Genomic DNA, 23,433 nt, shown 5'->3' with positions numbered 1-23,433 from the left:
TGCTTGCTCAATCAGCATGGTTCGATGTGTGAATACATATTACAGTAAGACGGCGAGGGTCTTTACGCTGGCAGAGCAGAGCTGTGGAGCGATTCGCTGGCAGGACTCATGCACTTTCTCTAACCACAGTCTTGCACTTTGAGGGGAGTTGTTAAGTTAGCAACAAGTTTACTCGATAATCCTTTTAGTTTTGAACCCAATGACGCTGCTCTCGGAAAAAAAATATGTCAATAAATTAATAAGTTCTGTAAATATGCGTAGATAAATTAAATGGATTATATTTAAAAAAAAAATGCCAATGAAATAAGATGGAAAAGTAACCAAAACAGAAAAGATTTCCACTGTAGATTTAGAGTACAAGGTACAGTATGTGTGTGTATATTTTGTTTACAAATTACTGCACTGAGTGTGTGTCCATAATCACTGAGACTCAAGATTGTGATTTGTTTTTTATTACTTTTTCACTAATCCGAAGCATTGTTGTTGTCATTGTGGCACTTGTCGAAATGTGTTTGATTAATGTTCACCTCAAAGCAGCAATGCTAATTAACACCCTGTCATGTCATGTAGATGTCAACTTGTGATTTTAACGTTGAATATTGACTAATTACGCACACATTTGATGTGAAATCAACTGGGTCGTAAGCTGGAGCCATTTTAGAAATACACGTTCTTTATTTTCCCAAGAGTGTTTTGTCTAGTCGTGCCCTACTGCGTTGTGCCGTAGACTGCATGTAAAGATGGATGACGTTGTTAAATTGTACTTATTTAGTTAGCAGCTGGCTACTCAGCTAGCTTGCTAATTCCACCGAGCGTTCATGCTGGAGTGGTTACAGAAAATGAGCCGTACAAAGTTGTCACTCATCTGGCGATAACGATGTGCTTTCCTACGCCCCAAACAGAGTGTGTGGAAGAATCATTGAATTGTTAAATCCTACTCATTTGGTGGCTTGCTATAGTTAGCTAGCTAGCTTGGTAATTCCACCATGCTTTCATGCTACACTGGTTGCATAAATTGAGCACACATGGGAGATGTTTTCCTCCAGAAATCTCTTTAGGCTTAGGCAACAAACCTAGTTGTTTAGGTTTAGGAAAGGATCATGATTTGGGTTCAACTAAAGCCTTTCTGGCAGACAGCCCTGAAGGCAAACTTCTCCTGTGAGCAAAATGAACCAAACAGTTGAGGCAACTGAGTACTGGCCAAACACAGCACCGACCAGGCGAAACACCCTTGTAAAAAAACAAACATTGCTGATCTCAGAGTGTACTGACACACCCTGGAGTGTAGCAGCAAGGTGAGATGGTAACCCACTGGAGGTCAGAATACTTCACCTCAGAAGGCCCTGATGCAATATGTGTACCTGTAAGGCACGTTGTGGTCTGCAATCATCACTGAAGCAGAAATAGACCAGGTAGGCTGAAAACGATAAAATCCAGCTCTTTAAAGCAAAATGACCCCCAGGCATGCGTCACAAAGTGGTGAAGCACATATTTGTCACAATCTGCAGAGGTTTTCTGTAGTGCTTATATCGCTCGGCTCAGAGCAAAAATGAGAAGAAATTATGCACCAGGGACTGTGCAAGGCCATGGTTACTGTGAGAGGTAGAAAAAAACGGTAATATTTGAAGATTTTCTGCCCATATTATAAAATTGCTATCACCCCAACATGCTGACTGAGAATTGAGCGGCTTCATGTCGCCTCCTTTTCACCATCTATCATAAGAGAAGGGCCGAGGATCCTCCCTTATAATGTTGTTGTTTTTCATTTAGTTCAGAAGAGGGTTGAGTTTTAGAGCAAATGGATCAAACATGGCTTCATTTTAAACTCTCAGGTTAAAACCTGAAGCGATTATTCTGTCCAGCCGGCTCTATTGATCAGCCATGAATCAGATATTTCTATAGTGCCTTTTCCGTCATTTTCTTTCCTCTCATTGCAGAGGTTCAGTGTTGATGTCCTGAAATAGAGTTGATGTGAATGATTAGAACAGTTTAGATTTTTTTTAAATGAATACGGTAAAATTCCTGTCCTGCATGGTGTGAATAATAGAAACGATAGAAATAAACCGAGCACCTCCGCAGTAGAGTAATGTTTGATGCAGCCCTATGCCCTTGTTGCTGTAATGTTTCACCTCAAGTAACATTTCACAAAAGTGGTGCCACTGGAGTCAACTCTACATCCTTTAATATATTTCATCACATCTCAAAAACATAAATGTCCAAATAAAATGTATTTTTAAAATAAGTAATTGTATTAATTATCCATAAAACATGATAATGGTGGAAGAAATTATCCTAGTGATGGATTTTATTTGTTTACATGTTTGTATCTTGGAGGAAAGAGCTGAGCCCCCCTAGAGTCAGAGCATCCCGTCTCCAAATATAGCATTAAAACAAATTCTAACCACCAATATCAACCCGAGGAGAAATATGTCATTTTGATGGGTCTTGCTAGAGCAGCATGGAGTTTTTTCGCTCCATTCTCCACCTTGTCTCCTTTTACAGACAGCAGAGTCATCGAATATCTTTTTTTTATGTCCGATGTGCAAACGGGAGTAAACAAAGACAGATGGGAAGGAGCAAGGTGCCGCTCAGCCGCCATGACAGAAATATTTGTCTTTCATCCAGTTTTGTCAGTCAAAAGATTATCCCGAAATCAAAAAGATGCCATGAAATAAATTACCCTCACTGTTTGTTTCGTGGTAACGCAATGCAGATGTTTGTGGTGTGCTGTGTGTGCCAGTTTGCCATATCTCTGTACAGTCTGTCTGTGTTTGTATCCGGAGAGGGAGACAGTTGTCAGTACAGATATTTAACAATCGAAGTCATTATCTGTGGATGTGATAAAGAATTGAAATGGCTGACCTCAGGGCTTCATGACTAACTGCTGTACAATATATTCACTTATTGAAACAACATACTCTAAATGGACTTCTATAACCTTATCAGGTGCTATCAAACCCACTGTTCAAGTAATAGTAGAGTTAGATTTGTTGTTGTTGTTGGAAGCTCAGCAACCAAACGATGGACACCAAGGCCGTATCACGTATTTCCGGATAAAAAGTCAGAAATATTAATGTTACCAGGCACCCAAAGCAAACTTTAATTAACTGTCCAAGTTAGATCATATGATCCTGGTTTGTGACGGTGGATGCAGGATGTTGAGTGCTGTGGGCTAAAGTGTTCTCTCGTTTCACAGAAGCGCCAGAAGGTTGTGTGTATGTGCATGTAACGTTGGTTGGAATAATATGTGTCAAATAAATGGTGTACGCTGGACCAAACTTTCCTAAAAATGTGTGTGGTGATGAGTTGAACACGGTTGTCGTGTAGATGTGTCTTCATTAAAACGATGTGGGCGATTTGGAGAAGCTTATAATTCTGTTGGAAATCACCAGGATTCACAGATTTAGTGTTAAATGTGCATCGTTTTCTTGATTTGAGTGCAGAGTGTGTTTATTAAGACTTTATGATTAAAAGACGATACATAATACCTAATACATAATCTTTTCAATTTAGCTTTCAATTCAGCAAAGACACTCAAAGACACACTTGGATTATTGTTTGGATTATTGGGGTGTGACAGGGGGCTGAACATTATGTTTTATTTGTACAACACCCTCCCCCCGAAAATCTCAAAATGATATAACAGTATTGTTCTCTGCATATGGCAAAACACACTTTTATGATCCACTAATCCGTTTATTTAGTACATATTAAATCTCACATGAAAGGCTGAAATGACGTTTGAATATGGGAATAGGAGAACACAACAGATGTTCCCTCAAAAGACGTTACTACTCCCTTCAGCAAAAACAAAATCAATCCCCCTTTTTTGGACTGATCATTTTTCATACTTTCCTTTATTTGACAAAATGATCCACTTGTAGACACACAAGATGCAAAACGTCCGTGTGAAATGAGTATTATGTTCTCAGCTGCTACTAAAAAGTCACAGAAACTAAACAATTGACAGGTTTAAATGTTTGAAATGTGGGTGTGTTTGTTTTGCTATGTGCTGGAGGCCTCTGTTCTCTCAACCTGGAGAGCAGCTCTACTGTATAAAGCCCATCTAATGTTTCCCAGAGATGTATTGTGATTGTGAAAAGTATATCATGTGTTGGACTTGTGTTGCATGGAGTGAACATGTTAATGAAATAGTAAAGGAAGAGCAGTGGAAATGAGATACAACATACTCACCAAATTAGAAATGTCTGTTTCTCTTCAAAAACAACATTTCAGGTGTTAGGTACTGATTGGACAGACAGGACAAAGTGAAGAGACAGAAAAGTTACAAAGTAAAACATAAAGAAAAAACAAGTGTAACAATATCTTAATAAATAAGAATACAATAAAGTGCAATGTGACAAATAAAAAAGAACAATGCTGAAACAGAATATAACAATTTGAAGATGCAGTTCTAAAGTAATGTGAATTATCAAAGATCTTGCAAGACCTGGATCAGTCCAAACTACGGCTGGCATGGTTTGCAGATGAGAGATTTAATCAGTAGCCAAGCCCAGACATGTCCGACAGTCACAAAGCAGCCGCACGAGTTTTCAATATGATATTTAATGTGATTTTTAAAGGGACACTAAATAATTTGGAATCAGCAGTTTCATGAACAGGTTTGTGACTCAGCTTACAAAAAACATATTGTGTTATGAAGTGAAATAATACAGTAACTTGACCATCAAAATCAAAATACACTTTATTTGATTTTCAATGCAGCTTAGCAATAAATAAACAACAGAAATAAGAACACACATGGCGTAAAGCCACCAATCATAAAAAAGAAAACACAAAAAAAAGAATTATTTATTAGTTGCAATTAGTTGCAATACTAATTTTCTCTTCTGTTTTTTTGACTGGGAGGAAATATGTAGCAGGAGCTCACTGAAACGGCTTGCTTATAACTGCTGGAGTGAAGATGATATGATCAGTCAGGGGAAATGTGAGTGTAGTGAAAGCCATTAGTGAAAGCAATAATGTTGTAATTGATGGATTTATACTTCACCACCGAGATTGGCTTTTCCGTACTGAGTGTCGTGTAACATAGCAGCACAAATGTAATGTGGGAAAAAAAGCAGTAGAGGGCAGCAAATCATAATTGTCTGAGACACATTATGTAAAATCCCTCCGACCATCAGCTCATCGATCATACCACTGAGGGTAAATGGATTATAATTGGTCCAAGCAGCAAAGTGAAACTGTATAATTTCATTATTTTTGCGCCTTATTGATAACGGACAGACCTCCTAAAACCAGGGGGCAACTTACGTAAACAGCAACCTCCAGGAAGAGGTGGTCCGGCAAAAATAGTGTCATGTTATCCCATCTGCAGAGCTCAAGAACCTTTGAGTGAAAATATTATTTCTGCCTCTGACTGTGTTCGGTGGAGCAACTTGTGTGTGTGTGTGTGGGAGAGAAAATAAGTAAGTGATGAAGAATGAAGCAGGCCTGAAGGTAAAAGGTATTATGATTTCTACAGAACTAGAAGCTGTGGAGAAGTTGCACAATAGAAAACATCAGCTCGTCTTCAATGCTCACACAACCAGCACACAGCTCCCAGGGGCGGACAGACACAGGGGGGGGCCTGATCGGTGGTGAGACAGACAGACAGACAGATTGAGTGTCATGCGTGAGGGCAGCAACACCGGCTGACACTGTAAATAGTTAATTAAATCTCATTTAATTGTTACAGTCTGGAGTGAGTTGAATTGATTTTGACACCTCTCGCGCGATATGGATTCACTGCGTCCTGCCGATAAAGCAGCTGCTGAACTAAACGGAGACGGACAAAGAAAGAAAGAAGCAGACAGAAAGATGAACTGCAAATGAAATGCTCGATCAGGATGTCATGCTGTAGCCAGTAGGGTGAGGTTCTGTCTCCTGTACAAGACAAATAAACAGCGGCAGGAGAAGAACTCAGATCTTACACTGAAGTAAAAGCAGCAATATCACTGTGTGGAAATACTCGTGTTACAAGTAAAAGTCCTCCATTCAAAATGCTCAAGTACCAAAAGTAAAAGTAGCATTCAGCATGAAGCATTCATGTGTAAGTATTTTCTTTAATGTTGCAGCGAGAGGTGAAGCTAATTGTAAAGAATGTTATCACCTTATCGTTTATTAGTTTATTGTGTTTTGTATTAAAAATCAAAATCTGCAAAGTAACAGAGAAATACAGTGGAGTAAAATGTACAGTATTTGCCTCCAGAATGTACAAATGAATCAGGTGACATACAAGATCCTCAACCTTGTACAGTCAGTGCTTGAATAAACAGACATCAGATATGTCTTTATATTCTCTTGTTCCAATGTCCCGACACTCTTTTCTCAAATAAATTCTGAAACTAAAGAAACTGCTCCGAATACAAGTGAAGAAAAGTATTTTGTTCAGAAGAATATACTGGGAAATACTCACTGTAAAGGGTCAAAACTCAGACTGTAGTGTAAAGTACAGCTGTACTGTTTTGTGAGACCAACACGAATCAGCTTGTAGCCTTGATGAAGCTCATCTGTCATCCCGACATGAAGACAGGAGACTGTAATCAAGGAGTGCAATATAATATGTATTTTACAGTCACTGCTATGTCGGTTCATCATCACCCATAAACAAACCACCTCCATGCAAACAACACTCAGACGTTCTTCAGAGAACTGTAAAAGTCACCTGAAATACATTGTAAAAGCAGACGAACAATGGTGTTTTGTGAGAAATGTCTTTCCCAAGTTTATAACTTCTGTCTCCACAATGTCTGGAGTCTCCACCCATCCTATGTGTGCAAGGTTAGGACATTCGCAGCCCACACACTTTCAATCAAGCTCTTAACCCTGCACACACACACACACGCACACATACACACACACACATACACACTTCTACGGCTATCATTATGTTGTAATCAGTGGTCTTAGTGACACAGGGATAATGATTATATTCATGGTTTTCTTTTGATATCTTGCCTCAGGAGGTCAATGCCGTGTCATCATCTGCGGGAAGATGCGTCATTGTTCACAATCCTCTGTTTTTGGGAAGAATGAAATGACATAAAAGCCTTTTTTATCAACATGACGTTTTTTTTTTGGGTTTTTTTGCTGTTTATGTATTTATTTGTCAAAGAAATGAACTGATTCTAGATGATGTACAATGATTAACCACAGTCTGTACGTTTCTATTTACACTATGGCTGTGGCCCTGTTGCAACACTGTCACGCATGCCTCGAGAGGAATTGTTTGGAAAATGACAGCCACTCATTTGGACATGAAATATGACTTCACGAACACAGCCCTTTAGAAAACCTGTTCAGATAAGGCTGTGTGTGGACTTTTGTCACAGGCAGGGTTAACACTAATTAGTTCTCTGGAATAATGAGTGCTTCTTAACACAGAGATGTCGAGATACTCTGCAGACTGCGTGTAGTCGTTTTACAGTCAGGTGCCATGTGTGTGTGTGTGTGTGTGTGTGTGTGTGTGTGTGTGTGTGTGTGTGTGTGTGTGTGTGTGTGTGTGTGTGTGTGTGTGTGTGTGTGTGTGTGTGTGTGTGTGAGTGAGGGGATCTAACGTCTCTCTGCCATGTTTCCTGGTGGCTGCTCACCATGACTCACCATTTTTTCTGTGCATGAGAGATAGATAGATAGATAGAGAGAGAGAGAGAGAGAGAGAGAGAGAGAGAGAGAGAGAGAGAGAGAGAGAGAGAGAGAGAGGGACAGATAGAAAGATAGATAGATAGATAGATAGATAGATAGATAGATAGACAGACAGACAGACAGACAGACAGACAGACAGACAGACAGACAGACAGACAGACAGACAGACAGACAGACAGATAGATAGATAGATAGATAGATAGATAGATAGATAGATAGATAGATAGATAGATAGATAGATAGATAGATAGATAGATAGATAGATAGATAGATAGATAGATAGATAGATAGATAGATAGATAGATAGATAGATAGATAGATAGATAATTGCATGGACGTCTTAAAAGAAGCCAGACTGACCATTGCTTTCTCATGGAGACAATGGCTCCCAGCTGTAGTGTGCGTGTGTGTGTGTGTGTGTGTGTGTGTGTGTGTGTGTGTGTTGTGTGTGCTGAGGGAGCCTCTTGTCTCCCACTCAGGTCACATCTAAACAACAGGACAGGGTCAAGACCGTACAGATTAAACTATTACCGTTATGATGTTAGTAGGACTCGAGGGTGGAATCATGACCAGCAGTTATGAATACCAGGTTTCATAGAGAACAGTTAAAATGACGCGCATCTGGCGAAGAAGAAAGGGGAGAGAAAGGGGGTGGGAGGAGGGGGCTGAGAGGTAGGGGATGTGTGATTCTCAGCCATGTGTTCACTGACTGTGTGTAGGTGTTAGGGGATATTTGGGCTGCAGCAGGGGGATTCAGGCATGAGAGAGGCCTTCGTCACATTATAGGATAATGTTTTATCTCATCGGAAGAAAGGAGGAAGGGTGAGGTGGGTGTAATGAGAAGGGGAAGAGAAGGCTGATTCTTTTTATGGAGCATATCTGGCATGGTTGTCCACCCACAAAGCCTTACAACCGGTTTGACACGTGCAGTAGTCACGCACACATGCACACATTAATATTGTGTATACATGGTCTGGTCAGACAGGTTAGGACAAGCAGTAAGAACTTATTTTAATTATGTAACATCTATTCAGATAGAGAATTATGTGCTCGTCCTTTCGCGACAAGAGACTGCATGTCTGTCAGCGTGTGTGTGTGTGTGTGTGTGTGTGTGTGTGTATGTGTGTGTGTGTGCAGCCAATTAGATAGGTATGAAGTCAGTATACATTGAGCTTGTTTAACTGCCTTCCTGAAGCATTAACTTCAACATTGAGTAGAACATTATATGAAGCTGTGATATGGATGTAAGGAGCTATTAATGGAGTGTGCAGCTAAACAATGGAGTGTGCAGATCAGCAAAGTCAGCAATGGAAATGGTGCATGTGTGTTTGGGATGTGTGCTGTGGAGGTGTTAGAGGTGTTAAACCAAAGGAAGGCCATGCAGGGAGAGCGACAACGAGCACGTGGACACGCTTTTATATCCCAGAAGTTCCAGGTGAGGTAAATCAAGCTGACAACCCTCCCTTGTCAGCAAACATGCCTGCTGAGGTCGGTCACCTCACATACTGTATGTAAGAGGTGAAATTATGACACGTCATTCCAACCGCTGACAAGAGTCTCTTTCACTGAATTCATGTCACATTGTCCTCGGTGCGTTTCTTCTCTTTGTTGGCTGCGAACCAACTTTCCTTCAGGGTGGTGAAACAGTTCTGAATGAACGAAGCACAAACCTGAGTGACCAGTTTGAATCAGCAATGAACAAAAAGCAGAACTCATACGTGTAAATATGATACATTTCAACTCATCTTTTGCTTTTAGATTCATTTCTATCTCCCTGATATAAAACAATGGATCATTTCTGGTGAGAATTGAAAACTCCCAGCATTAAACCATCACATGTTTTCCTCAAAGTCCTGACCCTCCACCTCTCCTGGAATATAACTACCTCTGTTTCCACTGCATAATTGTGAATAACGTCTGATTTATGTTCTGCCTAAGGACAATGTTTCAATATAAACACATGAATTTTGAAGGATAGCCTCAACGGTACTGTCTCATTGGGACTTTGACTTTATTGAGTTTGTCTTCCAAAGACTGAGCGATCAGTATTAAAAAAAGAAAAAACGTAACAATGACACTATTGTATTTTATTCGTGTCTGTACTATGGGTTCTCTTAGGAAAATAAGTGAAGGTTTTCCCATGAAGATTAACATTGAAACTGAACAAATTGATTCCTAGAATAACACAAAACCCAGATGTAAGTCATCATACTGAAGGACAAGTTGTTGACCCTCTACTGCATGTAATTAACATAAAGTATTTTTGACCGTCACACTCATTTATGAACATTCAATGCTTTACAAGTTGCAAAATCTGATGACATGTTCCTGAACAATCCAATGAGGAGCTGAAGTGGGTGTAATGTGGAATTCTGTGGTGGGAACACTTTGAGAGCCACACTGTTCCTGAAAGGGTCGAGATCAATTGGACTATGAAACACTTATAGATCAAGAGGAGCATGTGCATGAATCGGCAAAAAAAGATGTTCCATTTGTTGCCTCGTTGCAATGTTGTACAGTACCTGATGGGACAGTTTCCAGTCAAAGCTGGAGATGTATTATTATGTGAAATTATTATTTTTCTAACTATGAATACCCGCTGGTGTAATTTAGGCTGGAATAGGGCCAAAATAAAGAACAGGAGAGAACATGTAATATCATCTCTGTTTCATGACCAAAAGCACCTGCGTACTGAAGTTCAACATGGAACTACAAACCAGAAAGACTGTAGTTCACGAAATACATTTTTATTATTATTATTATTATTATTATAATTATTACATAAAGAAACAAGGCACCGTGTACATGTCCAAATGTCCAATGTTGCTTGTTTTCGTTATCAGAATTCTCCCGCAAAACATCATTTTCCCCGTTTTGTCGAGATTTGTAATTGATGATTTGAGTGAAGGCCTCATGCAGTTCACTGTCATGTTGGACTGAACCTGCGTGCTCAGTATGACGAACCGAACGGCGACCACACGTGCTTCATCGCCTCTTACGAAGCCATAAAACACGTGAGACGACAAGAGGAAACTTCCAGCTGTTCAGGCCGATACTCAAGGAGTTAACGGTGAGCAGACAGCTTTGATTAAGTGTGAGTATGTGGGCAATGTGCCCAATATATTGCCTGCACACTCTTTTCACAAATCACGATAAGAACTCACAAAAAAAAGGCCTCCACTTCCACACTTCAAGTGTGAAAGCAAAAGGGTTCTGTTGTATCCTCGGAAGGCCCACGCTGGGTGTCACCCTGAGTGCAAAGACATTTTCCTGATATGGAGGAAAGCCTAATGGGTTTGTCCTTTGAACTCATCTTACATGCAGAAGGAACTGACTCAAGGAATAACTAACTTAGGGTGGCTCGAATCAAAGTAGATTTCTGCAAGAGTTGGACTCAAGAGTTATTACCATAACGTCTGCTTTATCAGGAACTGCGGCTATCATGTTGGCTTGTGGTTTGAAGGGTTTGCCATTTTTTTCTTATTAGTCGCTGCAGAGTGATGCTAAAACTCCCTGACGACTAATATACACTGTTGTGTTTCACATGGTGAAGCAGTGACCAGGAATTCAAACTTGACAAAGTAAATTAATAAAACGTCTCGTGATTGTGAATAACACAAGACGTCGCCCCTTTCAAGCAGCAGCTGAAACCACTTAGGAATGTTTGGCTCTTCTGGTCTTCATTTCAAGTTCTGTTCAGTTTCAAAATGAGAGATTGTGAAATCACCATTTGTCTGAGAGTGTGTTTCAGGTGTAGCTACACGCCGGCTGACCCCTTTTGATACACTCTCTGTGCAGTGTGTATATGTATCCTGTTGCATGTAAGTATCCATCAGGTATAGAGCACATGGCAGACGACACAAGCCAGCTTCATTTTAGATTGCCTTGAGCCTCGCAAACCAAGCAGTACTCCTGGAATGAACCAGACCCAGTGAGGATCGCTGCATGCCGGTTAGTTTGTGGCCATTACGTCACATATATAGTAGGAAATATGAACCATGCAAGCTATTATCTTCAGTTGAAGCTAATGTTGAGCTGAGTGAAATGCTGCATTTATGTTGTGCTTTTACCTATCGGGGGCTTTACTCACAAACACACAGAGAAGCAGCAAGGCGCCATGCACGGCGCTGGTCTTACCCATCATGGGGTTCAGTGTTTTGCTGAAGGACACTTCGATGTGTGGGCAGGAGGAGCCAAAGATCGAACTACCGACCTTGCGATTAATGGACAAACCTGCTGGCCCCCCCAAATGTCCCTGGTCCAGATGGAGCTCAGGGTGAATCTCCAGTGGTTGTCCTCACAGCAACTCCCTCATAGCAGCTCTCTATGGAGGACTTAAAAGGTACAGTCCCCTATTGAGAACCGCTATACTTCAAATCAGCAGCCACGATGAGGCTCTGATCTGATATTTGATTTCAAACGTCTAACGTTTTCTAACCGTAGCGTCTTGGAATTAAACCCTCCTCGATTTCTGGTATCTTTTTAAACTTTTTGATAGTATGTCAGCTGTTCTGGTATCACTTCAATCTCTGATAACAACATGTTCTATTCTGAGAATATTCGGAATGGTTGACTTTGGAGGGAGCTGCATATGTGTGTGTGTGTGTGTGTGTGTGTGTGTGTGTGTGTGTGTGTGTGTGTGTCTATCCGGGCTCCCCGTAGTCCTTCTATTGGTCTTCTGAGTGGGTGGTCTGTTCCAAGAGAGGAGCACTGGAAACATTATACCTACATACACACGCACACACCCACACACACACACACACACACACGCACACACACACACACACACAAAGGGAAACTGGGAATCACACCAATGCAGAACAGCAGAGGGTGGAGCAGGCAGGAGCCTTCTTCCAGATGTGTGACATTAATTTAGTTGATCCAAAACATGAACCGGTAGCTCCCACTCACTCATCACCATTGTGTGTGTGTATGTGTGTTTGTGTGAAACATTCATCCGAACTTTTTAATATTCTCACACTCAGAAATGCACCTGCAAGTCGGCATTTTCTGTATAATCTGTAAGATTTGGAGAGCGAGGGAATAAAGATAAGAAAAGAAAGGAGAATAAAATTCCCCCTCTTGAGCTTTAGGCGGAGGAGAAGATGGAGCAGAGAGGACTAAAGGGAGACAAGGTGTGTATATGAAAAAAGAAAAGGAGGGAAAGAAGAGGAGCAGAGCAGGTTATGTGAACAGCCTCCACTCTGACCCGTGGAGCTGCGCCCCTGGACTTTCATACAATACTTTCCACCGGGGAGAAGAGGGGGATACGGTGCATGGAGAGACAGAGAGAGAGAGAGAGGGAGAGAAAATTAAATTAAATCAGAAGAGCGGAGGAGGAGAACGAGAGGAGATGTAGGAGGACGGAAGTGGTTGATTGGGTCCCCCCAGAGATTCTTTTGTTTAGATTGTTCTGCATTTCACTTCTTTCACTCTCTCCCCTTCCACCTCCCTCTTTTCTGACATCTGAGGTAGATTACAACAGAGACCCTGGGTCACATTTATGACTTAAATCAGGAACATATGGTGTGTGTGTGTGTGTGTGTGTGTGCGTACACGTGTTTGTACGTCCATTTCGATGCAGTGGGATTCCCCTCCGGTCCCTGAGTGGTGGTCAAATTTATTTTCTTGTCCATTGTCTCTTGCTGGGACATCAAAGGACTATTGTTTGTTGATCAGCAAGGGTCCCGCAGGTTACTTGCAGGTCTCGGACAAGAACATTTCGCCTCTCCTTCACATCTTCCTTTGGTGAAACTGAACTTTTAAGCCTGTTGGCTCTCCGCAGAAAATCCCAAACAGGGAGGATCAGCGCTTCCACAGAAACCATGTTTTGGATTTTAAAAGATTAAATTGTGGTTATGTCTCATTCGTTTCATTTAGGCCCTGGCGAGGCTTGTTGAATGCACCACTAACGCCACACTCTCTATTTGCACAGCATGGATTACTCTGTGCTTTAACACAAACCTCATGGACCAAAAAACTAAATGTACCACGTATTGTGGTTGCTGCCACACATAAGCCTTGAAATTCATTGTTAGAGGTTAAAAGACGAAATCTCCCCCATTAACTTCAGCACAAGAGCACGTCTGTAAAAGTGTCAGTTGACTTTATTGGGATCGGTTTCACTCAGTTGAAGAAAAAACAACTTTTGTCTTTGGAACGTTTAACTAGGAAGAAAAACAAATCTACAAAATAAGTTGTTGGAAGGACAATATACAAAACAATGGCATCAAAATATCTTTGACAAGAAAACAAAACCAAAGAAAAAAGGCTCAAAAATGTTTGGATGCAGGGCATTTTACTCTTTTTGCCCTTTTGTTTACAAAACAATAACAAAAGCGGGAAAAAAAATCAAGTTATTTACAGTGCATATATTTACATTAAGGCATTTTTGCTGGGGAGAAAGACGGTTGATCTAATGCAACCCCCACTTCTACACAATCAAATAAATAGTCAGATTTACCATGATACATTACAGTGATATATTATCTTTATGCTACCTGCAGTGAATGAACAAATACAGTTATAGGTGCAGGCAAAATCACACCATCAAAACGGACATTCAAATGTATATTAAAGGACAGCGTTGACATTTTTTCAAGTCGGTCTTAAACCAATCGTCTCATGAAACAAACAGAGTTTTTGATTGATGCAATTGTTCCTCTTGTGACGAGATGATTTCAGTGCAAGTTATGTTGAACACAATCTTTGTTTTAGTGTAGAATGACTTAAACCAATGTTACTATGCGCTAAAAATAAACTCAAATGGGTACTTCGCAAAATGAATTATTTTTAGTACTTTGAACTCCCTCATTGTGTTATTCCACACAACAGCTCAACAACAACACTACCGGTAGTCGTGTTTCCATCCAATTGTCAAGCTAATTTTAAGCTTTTTTTTTAAATGTTGCAAAACAGAAATGCAAAAATAATGTGTGTTTCCATCAACTGGTTTGGAGGGAATAAACATCAGTACTTGGCGGTATACTCGCTTTACGCATGACCGTAATCCGCCGGTTTACAGAAGTAGAGGCTGCAAACCGGAAACAAAACAAGTCGCCTTGGCTGTTTAACCGTACGGCTGAAATGCTAAATCTTACCAGTATATTTGTCCGATCACTATACAAGACAAAATCACCTATCAAATACAATTCCAGTGAGATATTGGGATCTATTTTTAGACAATGCGTATCTTGAATATCGTTTTACATCAACGTTTTTTCGACAAAGTCAAAAACCAGCTCGAGCGAGTGTCAAGTCTTTTTTGTGCAATTGAGGGAGTTTCGTCACATTTTTCTGTTTCCCTTCAGATTTTCCAATGAGATACTTCAAAGTACACCTAAACATATGTTTATGGAAACACAGCCAATGTCTGGCAAAGACGGAATTTTGCACTTATGATTGAAATACGACGACACCTCACATTATGTTCCGCTTAACATAATGCATTTTTACGAGGACCGTCGATTTTCTCTCCTATCACTTCCACTGAAAACGTTTTAAACAAGGACCGCTTGAGGAACACTTGCAGGAACAAATAACTCTTGGTATGCTCACATGGGCATGTTGTTTTAAGAAAGACTGTGAAAAAATGTGAACGTATCCTTTAATAAAACATACGTCCATGTTCGACTGACTGATAGAGCCGAATTTGAAGTTAGTTGTGTACAGAGTCAGAGAGTGAAAAACATCTGAATTCTAAAAAGTTCCACATGATCTCAAGATGTCTGTGAAGTGGTCTGGCCTGTTGAATCACAATGAATGATGGGTAAACCTTGTAATTTAAAAGTAATTCACTTTTTCCGAGAGATTTCAATAGATTAAGAAATAAACACAGCACCACGTGTGTGTTTTAAAAGGACTACGTTGATCACAGCTCTGCTACCACTGAATAAAACCACATGAATCAGAGAAGGAGGCACTTAATAGTGTGTTGGTGATGAAGATGGTACTTTGGTTAAAACATCTTTTAACAAATAAAAATAAAAAAAAAGAAAAAGAAAAAAAATGGAGATAGATTTTTATAGTAATTGGATTTTGAAGACGCTTAAAACGCAAGCGTGTGCATCAAATACGGTTAATTCTGTTTAAACTGAATGAATTCTCGGATGCGTCTACCGGTTCTGCTTACACTTCTCTCGGTGGAGATCCATCGAAAGACGACATGAATAATTCATCACCTAATTGCTGCTCTTTAGCAACCGTCCACCTTCCTCTGTTTTCTCAGTCGTCCTCAGATCTCCTCTCGCTAAAAACTAAAATCTCTTCATCTCCACCCCTCCCTCATTTCTTTCCTGCACTATCTTCCCTCTCTCCAGAGTATAAATGCCTTCAATTTTTAATATCTGAACAGCAATGATTTGTCTGATGTGCACAGACATTCAGTCCAGTAGTGATAATGATCGTTCCAGTAGTGAATGAGACACATGGGCCAAAAAGGCTCAGACTTACATGACCAATTCTAGTGCAAACCAAATTTGGTTAAACCAGATTTGGTTAAAAAAAACTGGATATTCCAGTTATATGAACAAACTATCAAACCAAAGACTAAACAAAGATTTGAGTTGACTAGTTTGCAAACAAAAGCTTCTCTTTTATAAAAAAAAAAGGTTTTATGTTAGAGAGACGAGACAAAAGATGTACAAGTTGTGAGTGCTTTCATTCCAGTCACACAAAGTCCAATTGCACTGGAGACACATTTTGAAGCTACCATTTCCTTTTTGTTATTTTTTTCTTCTTTGTAATTGTCCAAAGAAATATATACCAAGTATATCTGGAGGTTAGGGGACACAGGACTTCATCTGCCTGCCCATTATCTTTCTACTTTACAACCTCCGATTTGTCCCACTTTGGAGTTAAGAGCAACACGCTTGTTAGGCTATCGTACCGTTTCAGCACAGGATAGCAGCACCAGGAGCAGCTGTGGTGTCGTCGGGCAGCGTGTAACATCGCTGCTGTGGGAGATGGAGTGAGTGCTTTGTGTGTGTGTGTCAAGATAGTGCTTGCGTATTTGTAGTGTGTGTGCGCGTGCAGACGCCGCTAGTTCTGGTGTCTCTTCATGTGCAGGGCGAGGTGGTCGGATCGGGAGAAGGAGCGCGAGCAGACGGCGCACTGGAAGGGTTTGGCGCCCGTGTGCTTCCGGAAATGGCGCGTCAGCTCATCCGAACGTGCGAAGCGCCAGTCGCAGCCGTCCCACGTGCACCTGTACGGCTTCTCACCTGCAGGAACGGGAGGAAAGAGTCAGTGTGATTTAGTGCAGCTGCTCTCTGAATAACTGAGCATGCAGCAGCACGAGCTGAGCATTTCTTGTCCGATCACATGACCTCCGGCGCTCTATAAAAGAGCAGAGATGTGTCGATGGTTATAAGAAGTGATCATTATTAAAACACACGTTCCCTGAGACACATGATGCATGCAGTTGGGTGGAGGAACTGGGAAAACAGGCTTTACAGAAAACTCCAGTTGTCTGACAACATATACAGTCAGACATTCATCAAGCACTAACGCTGCACAAGTTTCCCACGGCTGACTCATCCGCATTGTCGGGCCTTTGCCTCTGTGTTTTTTTCTTTGTAGTCGGCTTCTCTGTAACTCTGTCATTCCATTAATGTACAGCTGCAGCACCTGGCACTTTGTGAAAAACAACAACTTGTGTGACCTTTCCCCTTCAGCCCACGACTCAAACCCCCCAACCCAGCTTAAAGGATTTGTTCATCCGGTGGTATCCATCCATGCAGATCATTTCGGTGACATTGGTCCAGGTTTTGAGATACCTGCCTCTGACATTTGTGCCGCTACCCAAACACAACGAAGGTGAATGGAATGTTATTGTGACATTAAAATAATTCTACAACATGACCTCATTACATCCTAAAGACAAGTCTTAACAGGAAGCATATCTCGATTAGCTCTATGTATTTAGCGGTCTGGTAACAATGGATGTTAATTAAATATGGCCGGTTGGTAAGGAACTTGATTCTTGCTGAGCTAAATCGCCCCCTTTTATCCTTCCGTCTTTGCTTATTCTGGTCCCTTTTGTATGTGCATTTTAAAGACCAGGTGAGATAACCTCCTATTCAAGTTAACACATTTCTTTGCTTCTCCATGTAATTGATTAAAGATGTTTGAAAAAGATGAACTTTAAAGATTAAAGAGTGCCTTTGCCACAGAGAGCCACAGCGCTTTAAAAGCAAATTACAATGGAATCTAATAGAAACTGTGCTGTCTGCTTGGAAATTATTTCTTCTTCTCCTCATTTTATCTATTCGTTTATTTCTAATGATCAAAAACAGGGTGGGATATATATATATATATATATATATATATATATATATATATAAATCGCAAATAAGAATTCAACAACTGTGTGTCTTTCCAGAAACATGCCCCATAACTAGATGGTCCACAGACCTCACTATGAACAGTGTCCATTGGAACTACTTCTAAAAATCGTAGACAAATGTGTGTGTGACAAAACAAAACTGAAACTTTAAAAAAAGTTTTTGAAAGCTCTATGCACCATAAACATAATTCCATTCACCTCCATTAAAATGAGGTAGAAGCAATAATCTAAGTGATGTAGATCACAAATTAAAACTATCTGCATGCTGGATACCATTACAGGGAAGGAAAAACACGTGTTTTTTTGTCATTTGTGTGAACCAACCCTTTAAAACACGCACAGCAAGCAATGCAACCTCGCTAAAACAACAACTGTAATCCTGTTACGCAATGAACCACATTGTGGTTAGAAACACACACACACACAAAACTGAACATAACAAGGAGACACAACGAAAAGACAGAAAAATAGAGAGAAGTGAACCGAGCGAAGGGTTCAGTTCTTACACTCGCAAAAACATGTACACACACACACACACACACACACACACAGACATACACACACAAACAATCAGGATAATGGATGTTGATGGAGATTAGAGTGGGAAGTCCCACAGGGACCCAAACGCATTAGGAATCATCTCATACAGATTACTGACAGGTGTGTGTGTGTAAGTGTGCATTCAAGCAGCTGAATAAGAGAAGTAGAATGAGTAACAGACAAAGATAGAACTGGGGAGGGGTTGAAGGTGGGAGGAAAAGCACAAAGTAGAGAAGAGGATGATGAATGAATGAAAGCGATAGAAAAAAGGGGGAGGAAAAATAACTAAGCGGGACTGACAAAAGCAGAGGATGATAAGGAAGTTGCTGCTACATCCCCCTTTACGTGTCGTGTCCTCATCTTGTTGTCGATAATAACTGCTATAACCACAATCAGCCTGCAGCATGAATGACACCAGAGATAATTGTTGTGTCATGTTCCCAAAACTGAAATGCAAGGCACGCACACCACCAACGATGTTCTGTTCAGATTCATAAGGGGAACACAACTCTGGATCGTAAAGTGGTACGAGTGAGTTTTGTGTGTGTGTGTGTGTGTGTCAAGATGAGTGAGGAATGCGTAGATATCAACAGAAGCTTTATTGTGTTAGCTGGAGTGAGGTGGGGCCCCAACACCTAAGCGCTTGTTTGTTGACTTTGCTCATTTTAAACTAACAGTTCAAATCTAAAATGTGAAAGAAAGAGACAGATTGAAAGAAAGACTAGAAACAAGGGGACGAAGGAAAAAAGGAAAATGGACACCAGAGTGCACACAGTGAATACTGAAGTGGAGAGATTAGGATCAAGACGATCTAAGATATTTTTGTATCTGCACAGACGGATCTTGTACATATTTATAGTGGCGAACAAGACACAGAAGCATATTAAAGCTTTTAAACATCAATGTCCGAACAAGCAACGGTATCTTAAGAGAGAGAGATGGCTCCATTTGTCTCGCGCTGACCACATAGTCGGAGAGTCATCCCCTGGCAGAAGTGTGTCACTTCCACCTGTTTTGATGGAATAGTATATTGGGCAGAGGATGGGAATGGGGTAGGATACATTTACACACACATGCCAGGAACACAACACTCTGCCTAGCAACATGGTGCCAGCGCAGATACCGAAATACGAGTCACGTGGGCAGTCTTTTTTTTTTTTTTTTTTTTGACGAGTCCCTGTTTTAAAAAGCTGCATTAACTAGAGGAATGTCTTACCCGTGTGAGTCCTGAGGTGGGCTTTCAGATGGGACGACTTGGTGTAGACTTTCTTGCAGCCTGACGACAGACGGGGAGATAAACACAAACAGAAGGCTTTCATCCAAATGCAAATCATTCACGTGTCACATATGTATTTAATAAACTGAGCTGTGTGAACTAATGCGGAACAGAAGTTGTTTGAAATGAGATACAGTAAACTTGTGTTTTTGCAGCTGACTTTCAGTCTTATTTGGTATTTAAACTGTTTCCAATCAAATTCATTCAACTATTCATTCAAGATATTTTAAGTTCAGGATTACAAAACCTTTTGCACTTTATGTTATGCACTGTTATTCTTCAGGTTTATTCAGACTTTATATAAGGAAATGATAGAAGTTAATTTGTTGCAAAGATTTAAACCGTGAGCAGCAGCAGCAGCAGTGTGACTAATACACTCTTGGGTAAAGTGTGGATGCGTCCTTGTGTGGATATGATGGAATAGAAGTTAGACATGTGGAAACATGCTGCAGGAGGCTCCGCTTAAGCCTATTTTACACGGTGCCACAGGCTAGTTGACATTACATGCCCTACAAGTCGCTGCACATTGTACAACTGCAATCTGAGCACACGATTTAAAGCGTGGCTGTATGCAAATGATGTGTTGGGGGGGGGGGGGGGGGGGACATCCATTTAATGAACACACACACAGGTTCATTCCACAAACATATACCAGTGATTGCTTTGAAGCCACAACAATGAGTGAGAGCGCACGGCGGAGAGCGGCACGGGACGTTTGAGGTGAGCCAATAAATGCAAAGTAGTTTATAAACTAGGTGGTTAGTTGACAGGCGGTGATTTAAGTGATTTAATTCCAGTGCAGCAGGAGCTCGGCCATGGCTGTAGTACATTGTGTGACTCACGTGCCTGGGAAAGTCATTCTATACACATGTCATTTTTGGGTTCTTTTAAATGCACGGGCATCTTAAAATAAAGCCGGTTTTGTGAGTGACCAGATAATTCACCTGACCGCAGCGTAAAAACAAAACACCCAACAGCGACAAGAATCAGCGTGCACAAACAGTTGTTCTCACCTGGGTAATCACAGTGGTGGATCCGCCGTTTCTCCAAGTCCGGGTTGTTCCTCCGGTTGTAGCGGGCAGACACGGTGGTCTGAGCTGGGGTTGGGGCTGCGGTTGCGACTTGGCCTGGGACCGGCGTGGGACCTGTAGTGTGGGGCAGAGACAAGCGGCCCGGTCCCGGGCCGGGTCCGAGCCCAGGGGTGCTACCTGACAACTTGGAGGCGATGGTGGCTGCGTATGAGGGAGGAGGGGACATGGTGTGGAGCAGCTCCTTCTGCCTGTCAGGGCTGCCGGGCTCCGAGCTCGGCGGAGAGGGAGGCAGGTAGGGCACCTGCTGCTGGAGGAAATGGGGGTGAGCCTGGGCATGTGGATGTGTGTATGCCCCGCCGCCCAGGCTGCAGTAGGCAGGCTTGGCAGTCTGCTCTTGTTGAGATGCAGAAGAAGCTACCGGCAAATTATGGAAAGGCGTGTGAATTGTGGAAGTGGAAGTGTGTTGTATCTGCTGATGATGATGATGATGATGATGATGATGCTGATGCTGCGCCTCCATACCATGGTGATGGTCCAAGCCGGAGTTTAGTAGCTGAAACAGCGAGCCGCTGTTGTCATGGTGGTGGAGAGCGTGCTGCTCGAACTCGGACGACATCTCCTGTTTGATGAACACTTCTGGCACTGAATCGTTGCCGCGGCTGCCTCCCGACTGGTTGAAAACACTGGTGAAGTCCGGTAACCCTGTTAGCGTCATGTTTATGGCTGAGGTTTCCATGCCATGCCCAGACGTGCTGCAGCTAGTCGCAGGCGTCGTGTCGGGGCAGTGCAGCTGTATGTTGGGGGAGTAACACGGGGAGGCAGATTCTGTTTTGATTTGGGTGAGACCTGTGTGGTTCGGGTGCTGACACAAGCCCACCCTCAGGTACGCAGCGTCAGGGAGGTAAAGATTCATGTTGAGGGTGTAGGGAGCCCCGGTGTGATCGCCTGTGAAGAATTGATCCAGTGCGGACGCACAGTCTCTCTGCGACTTCTGCTGGCTGTTTGCATGATGTGGATGGGGAAGAGACTGAGGGGAGAGATACCGGTCCATCTCACACTTTACCTGTGGACAAAAAGACAAAAAAAAAAAAAGTCTGGTTCAGAAACATCTCATTTTACGGTCTTGAAGTAAACTCGTTAAATGAAATGTATTCAGTTGGACTTGCTTCTTGTGAGCCATGAAACTATTCTGAGGTGCTATTTCGAGAAGACAAAGGTTTGATAGGACAGTCACCGCTAAAACATTTATCAAGTAGCCATCAATAGGCAGTGACCACATTCCCTCTCCGGCTGCAAGGCTGAACTCAAAAACCTGCAGGCTGTGAGGCCAACATTTCAGGATCAAGCCAAGGGAGTCACATCTAATACCTCTACTACCATCTAAAAACACATTTGGAAATTTGCACATCTGCGGTTATGATAACAGGCTAAAGAAGCAGCCTGCGCGTTGACCAAACTGGCATCACAGGTGAACAACTTCATGTCAAATCCTCGCTCGCTCTGTGCTTCGCGGTCTCATTTCTGTGGATCTGCAGGCAGGTATAAAAGTTAAGAGAAGCCGTGCAACAGAGGATGAAATAGCAACATAAAAGAGGAATGGGGAAACACCCATGTCTCCCAGTCCGCTGCAGTAGCAGCAGCAGCAGCAGCAGTCTGGGGATGGGCTGCTATTTCTAGGCTCCTGATCCTACCAGCTGTTAAATTGCAGCTCTCTCCTCTGCTGCGCAAGTTTCCTGCTAACTGGGGACAGAGTTGCCGGGAGCTTTCTGTCCGAAGCTGGTGTCAGTTGTTGTCAGCGTGGTATGATGGTGAGAGGAGCGGGGGGGGGGGGGGGTATGGGGGCGGCGGTGGCGGCAACAACTGGTGGCCAACTGGCTGGCATAGAAAACATGCGGTGAATGCGTTTTGCGGGCGGAGCCGCTCGGCTTCACGTCCAGCTGGTCTCAGCTTGCTCGCTTATTACCATTGCTATTAGTGCAAAACTAAGTGGCCATCTACAACATCACGCAGCGAGGCCGGTGGAAATTTGGAGGCCAGCAATAACAACAAAAAACAACAACAACAAAAAACAGGATCTACAACCGTTCTGCCACGCCCATTCAATGAAACACATCACCAATGTGTGCAGTCGGGTTTTACCTGCGTGTAGTCATTATGTCCAGTCTTGTCCGTTTCTGTGATCTTGCAGTCCAGGCCGAACAACGCCGAGTCCTCCAGGTGGAAAGCAGCGGGCAGAGTCGCCTTCTGCAGCGGGTAGAAGGTGTCCTCCTGCCCGCAGCCGCTCATTGCGAGTGTCGCGGCCATGAAGCTCCGACGCAGCAGCGCAAATGAACGCTACGTCCTTGTTTATGCAAACGCGAGGGTGCCGGAGCGAGAGGAGTGGAGCCGACGCGGTGTAGTGCGCGTGGTGGAGTTATTAATGCGTGTCTGTCTGCTACATCTCCTTCCACTTGTTTCATCCCTCCACCGGCCCACAGACAGTTTTCTATCTCTGCTGTAGGGGCGGAGCGGCCCAGTGTAAATACTGCACATGCACCGCCCTCCCAACCTTAAAAAAAAGCCTTTGATCATTCATTCACTGGCCACCGCCCTACGCTCCA

General features: G+C 42.2%; 1 protein-coding gene across 2 annotated transcripts; it reads right to left on the bottom strand.

Moving 5' to 3' along the window:
- Positions 1-13,728: 13,728 nt before the first annotated feature.
- klf5a (Kruppel like factor 5a) lies at positions 13,729-23,282 on the bottom strand. 2 transcript variants are annotated; one of them, XM_079280280.1, is made up of 4 exons: positions 22,973-23,282; positions 20,816-21,896; positions 19,743-19,802; positions 13,729-16,862 (listed from the first exon to the last, which is right to left on the bottom strand). In XM_079280280.1, the coding sequence occupies exons 1-4, from the start codon at positions 23,135-23,137 to the stop codon at positions 16,684-16,686; spliced, it is 1,485 nt and encodes a 494-aa protein (XP_079136406.1). In that variant the 5' UTR covers positions 23,138-23,282; the 3' UTR covers positions 13,729-16,683. The 2 variants fall into 2 exon arrangements, with proteins under 2 accessions (XP_079136406.1, XP_079136407.1); XM_079280281.1 differs by lacking the exon at positions 22,973-23,282 and adding an exon at positions 22,525-22,621.
- Positions 23,283-23,433: the final 151 nt, after the last annotated feature.

This window comes from Melanostigma gelatinosum (assembly GCF_949748355.1).
Source record: "Melanostigma gelatinosum genome assembly, chromosome: 12".
In the NCBI taxonomy this organism is placed as follows: domain Eukaryota; kingdom Metazoa; phylum Chordata; class Actinopteri; order Perciformes; family Zoarcidae; genus Melanostigma; species Melanostigma gelatinosum.
Note: the sequence above shows the minus strand (reverse complement) of the source record. Positions and strands in the feature narration are given on the sequence as shown.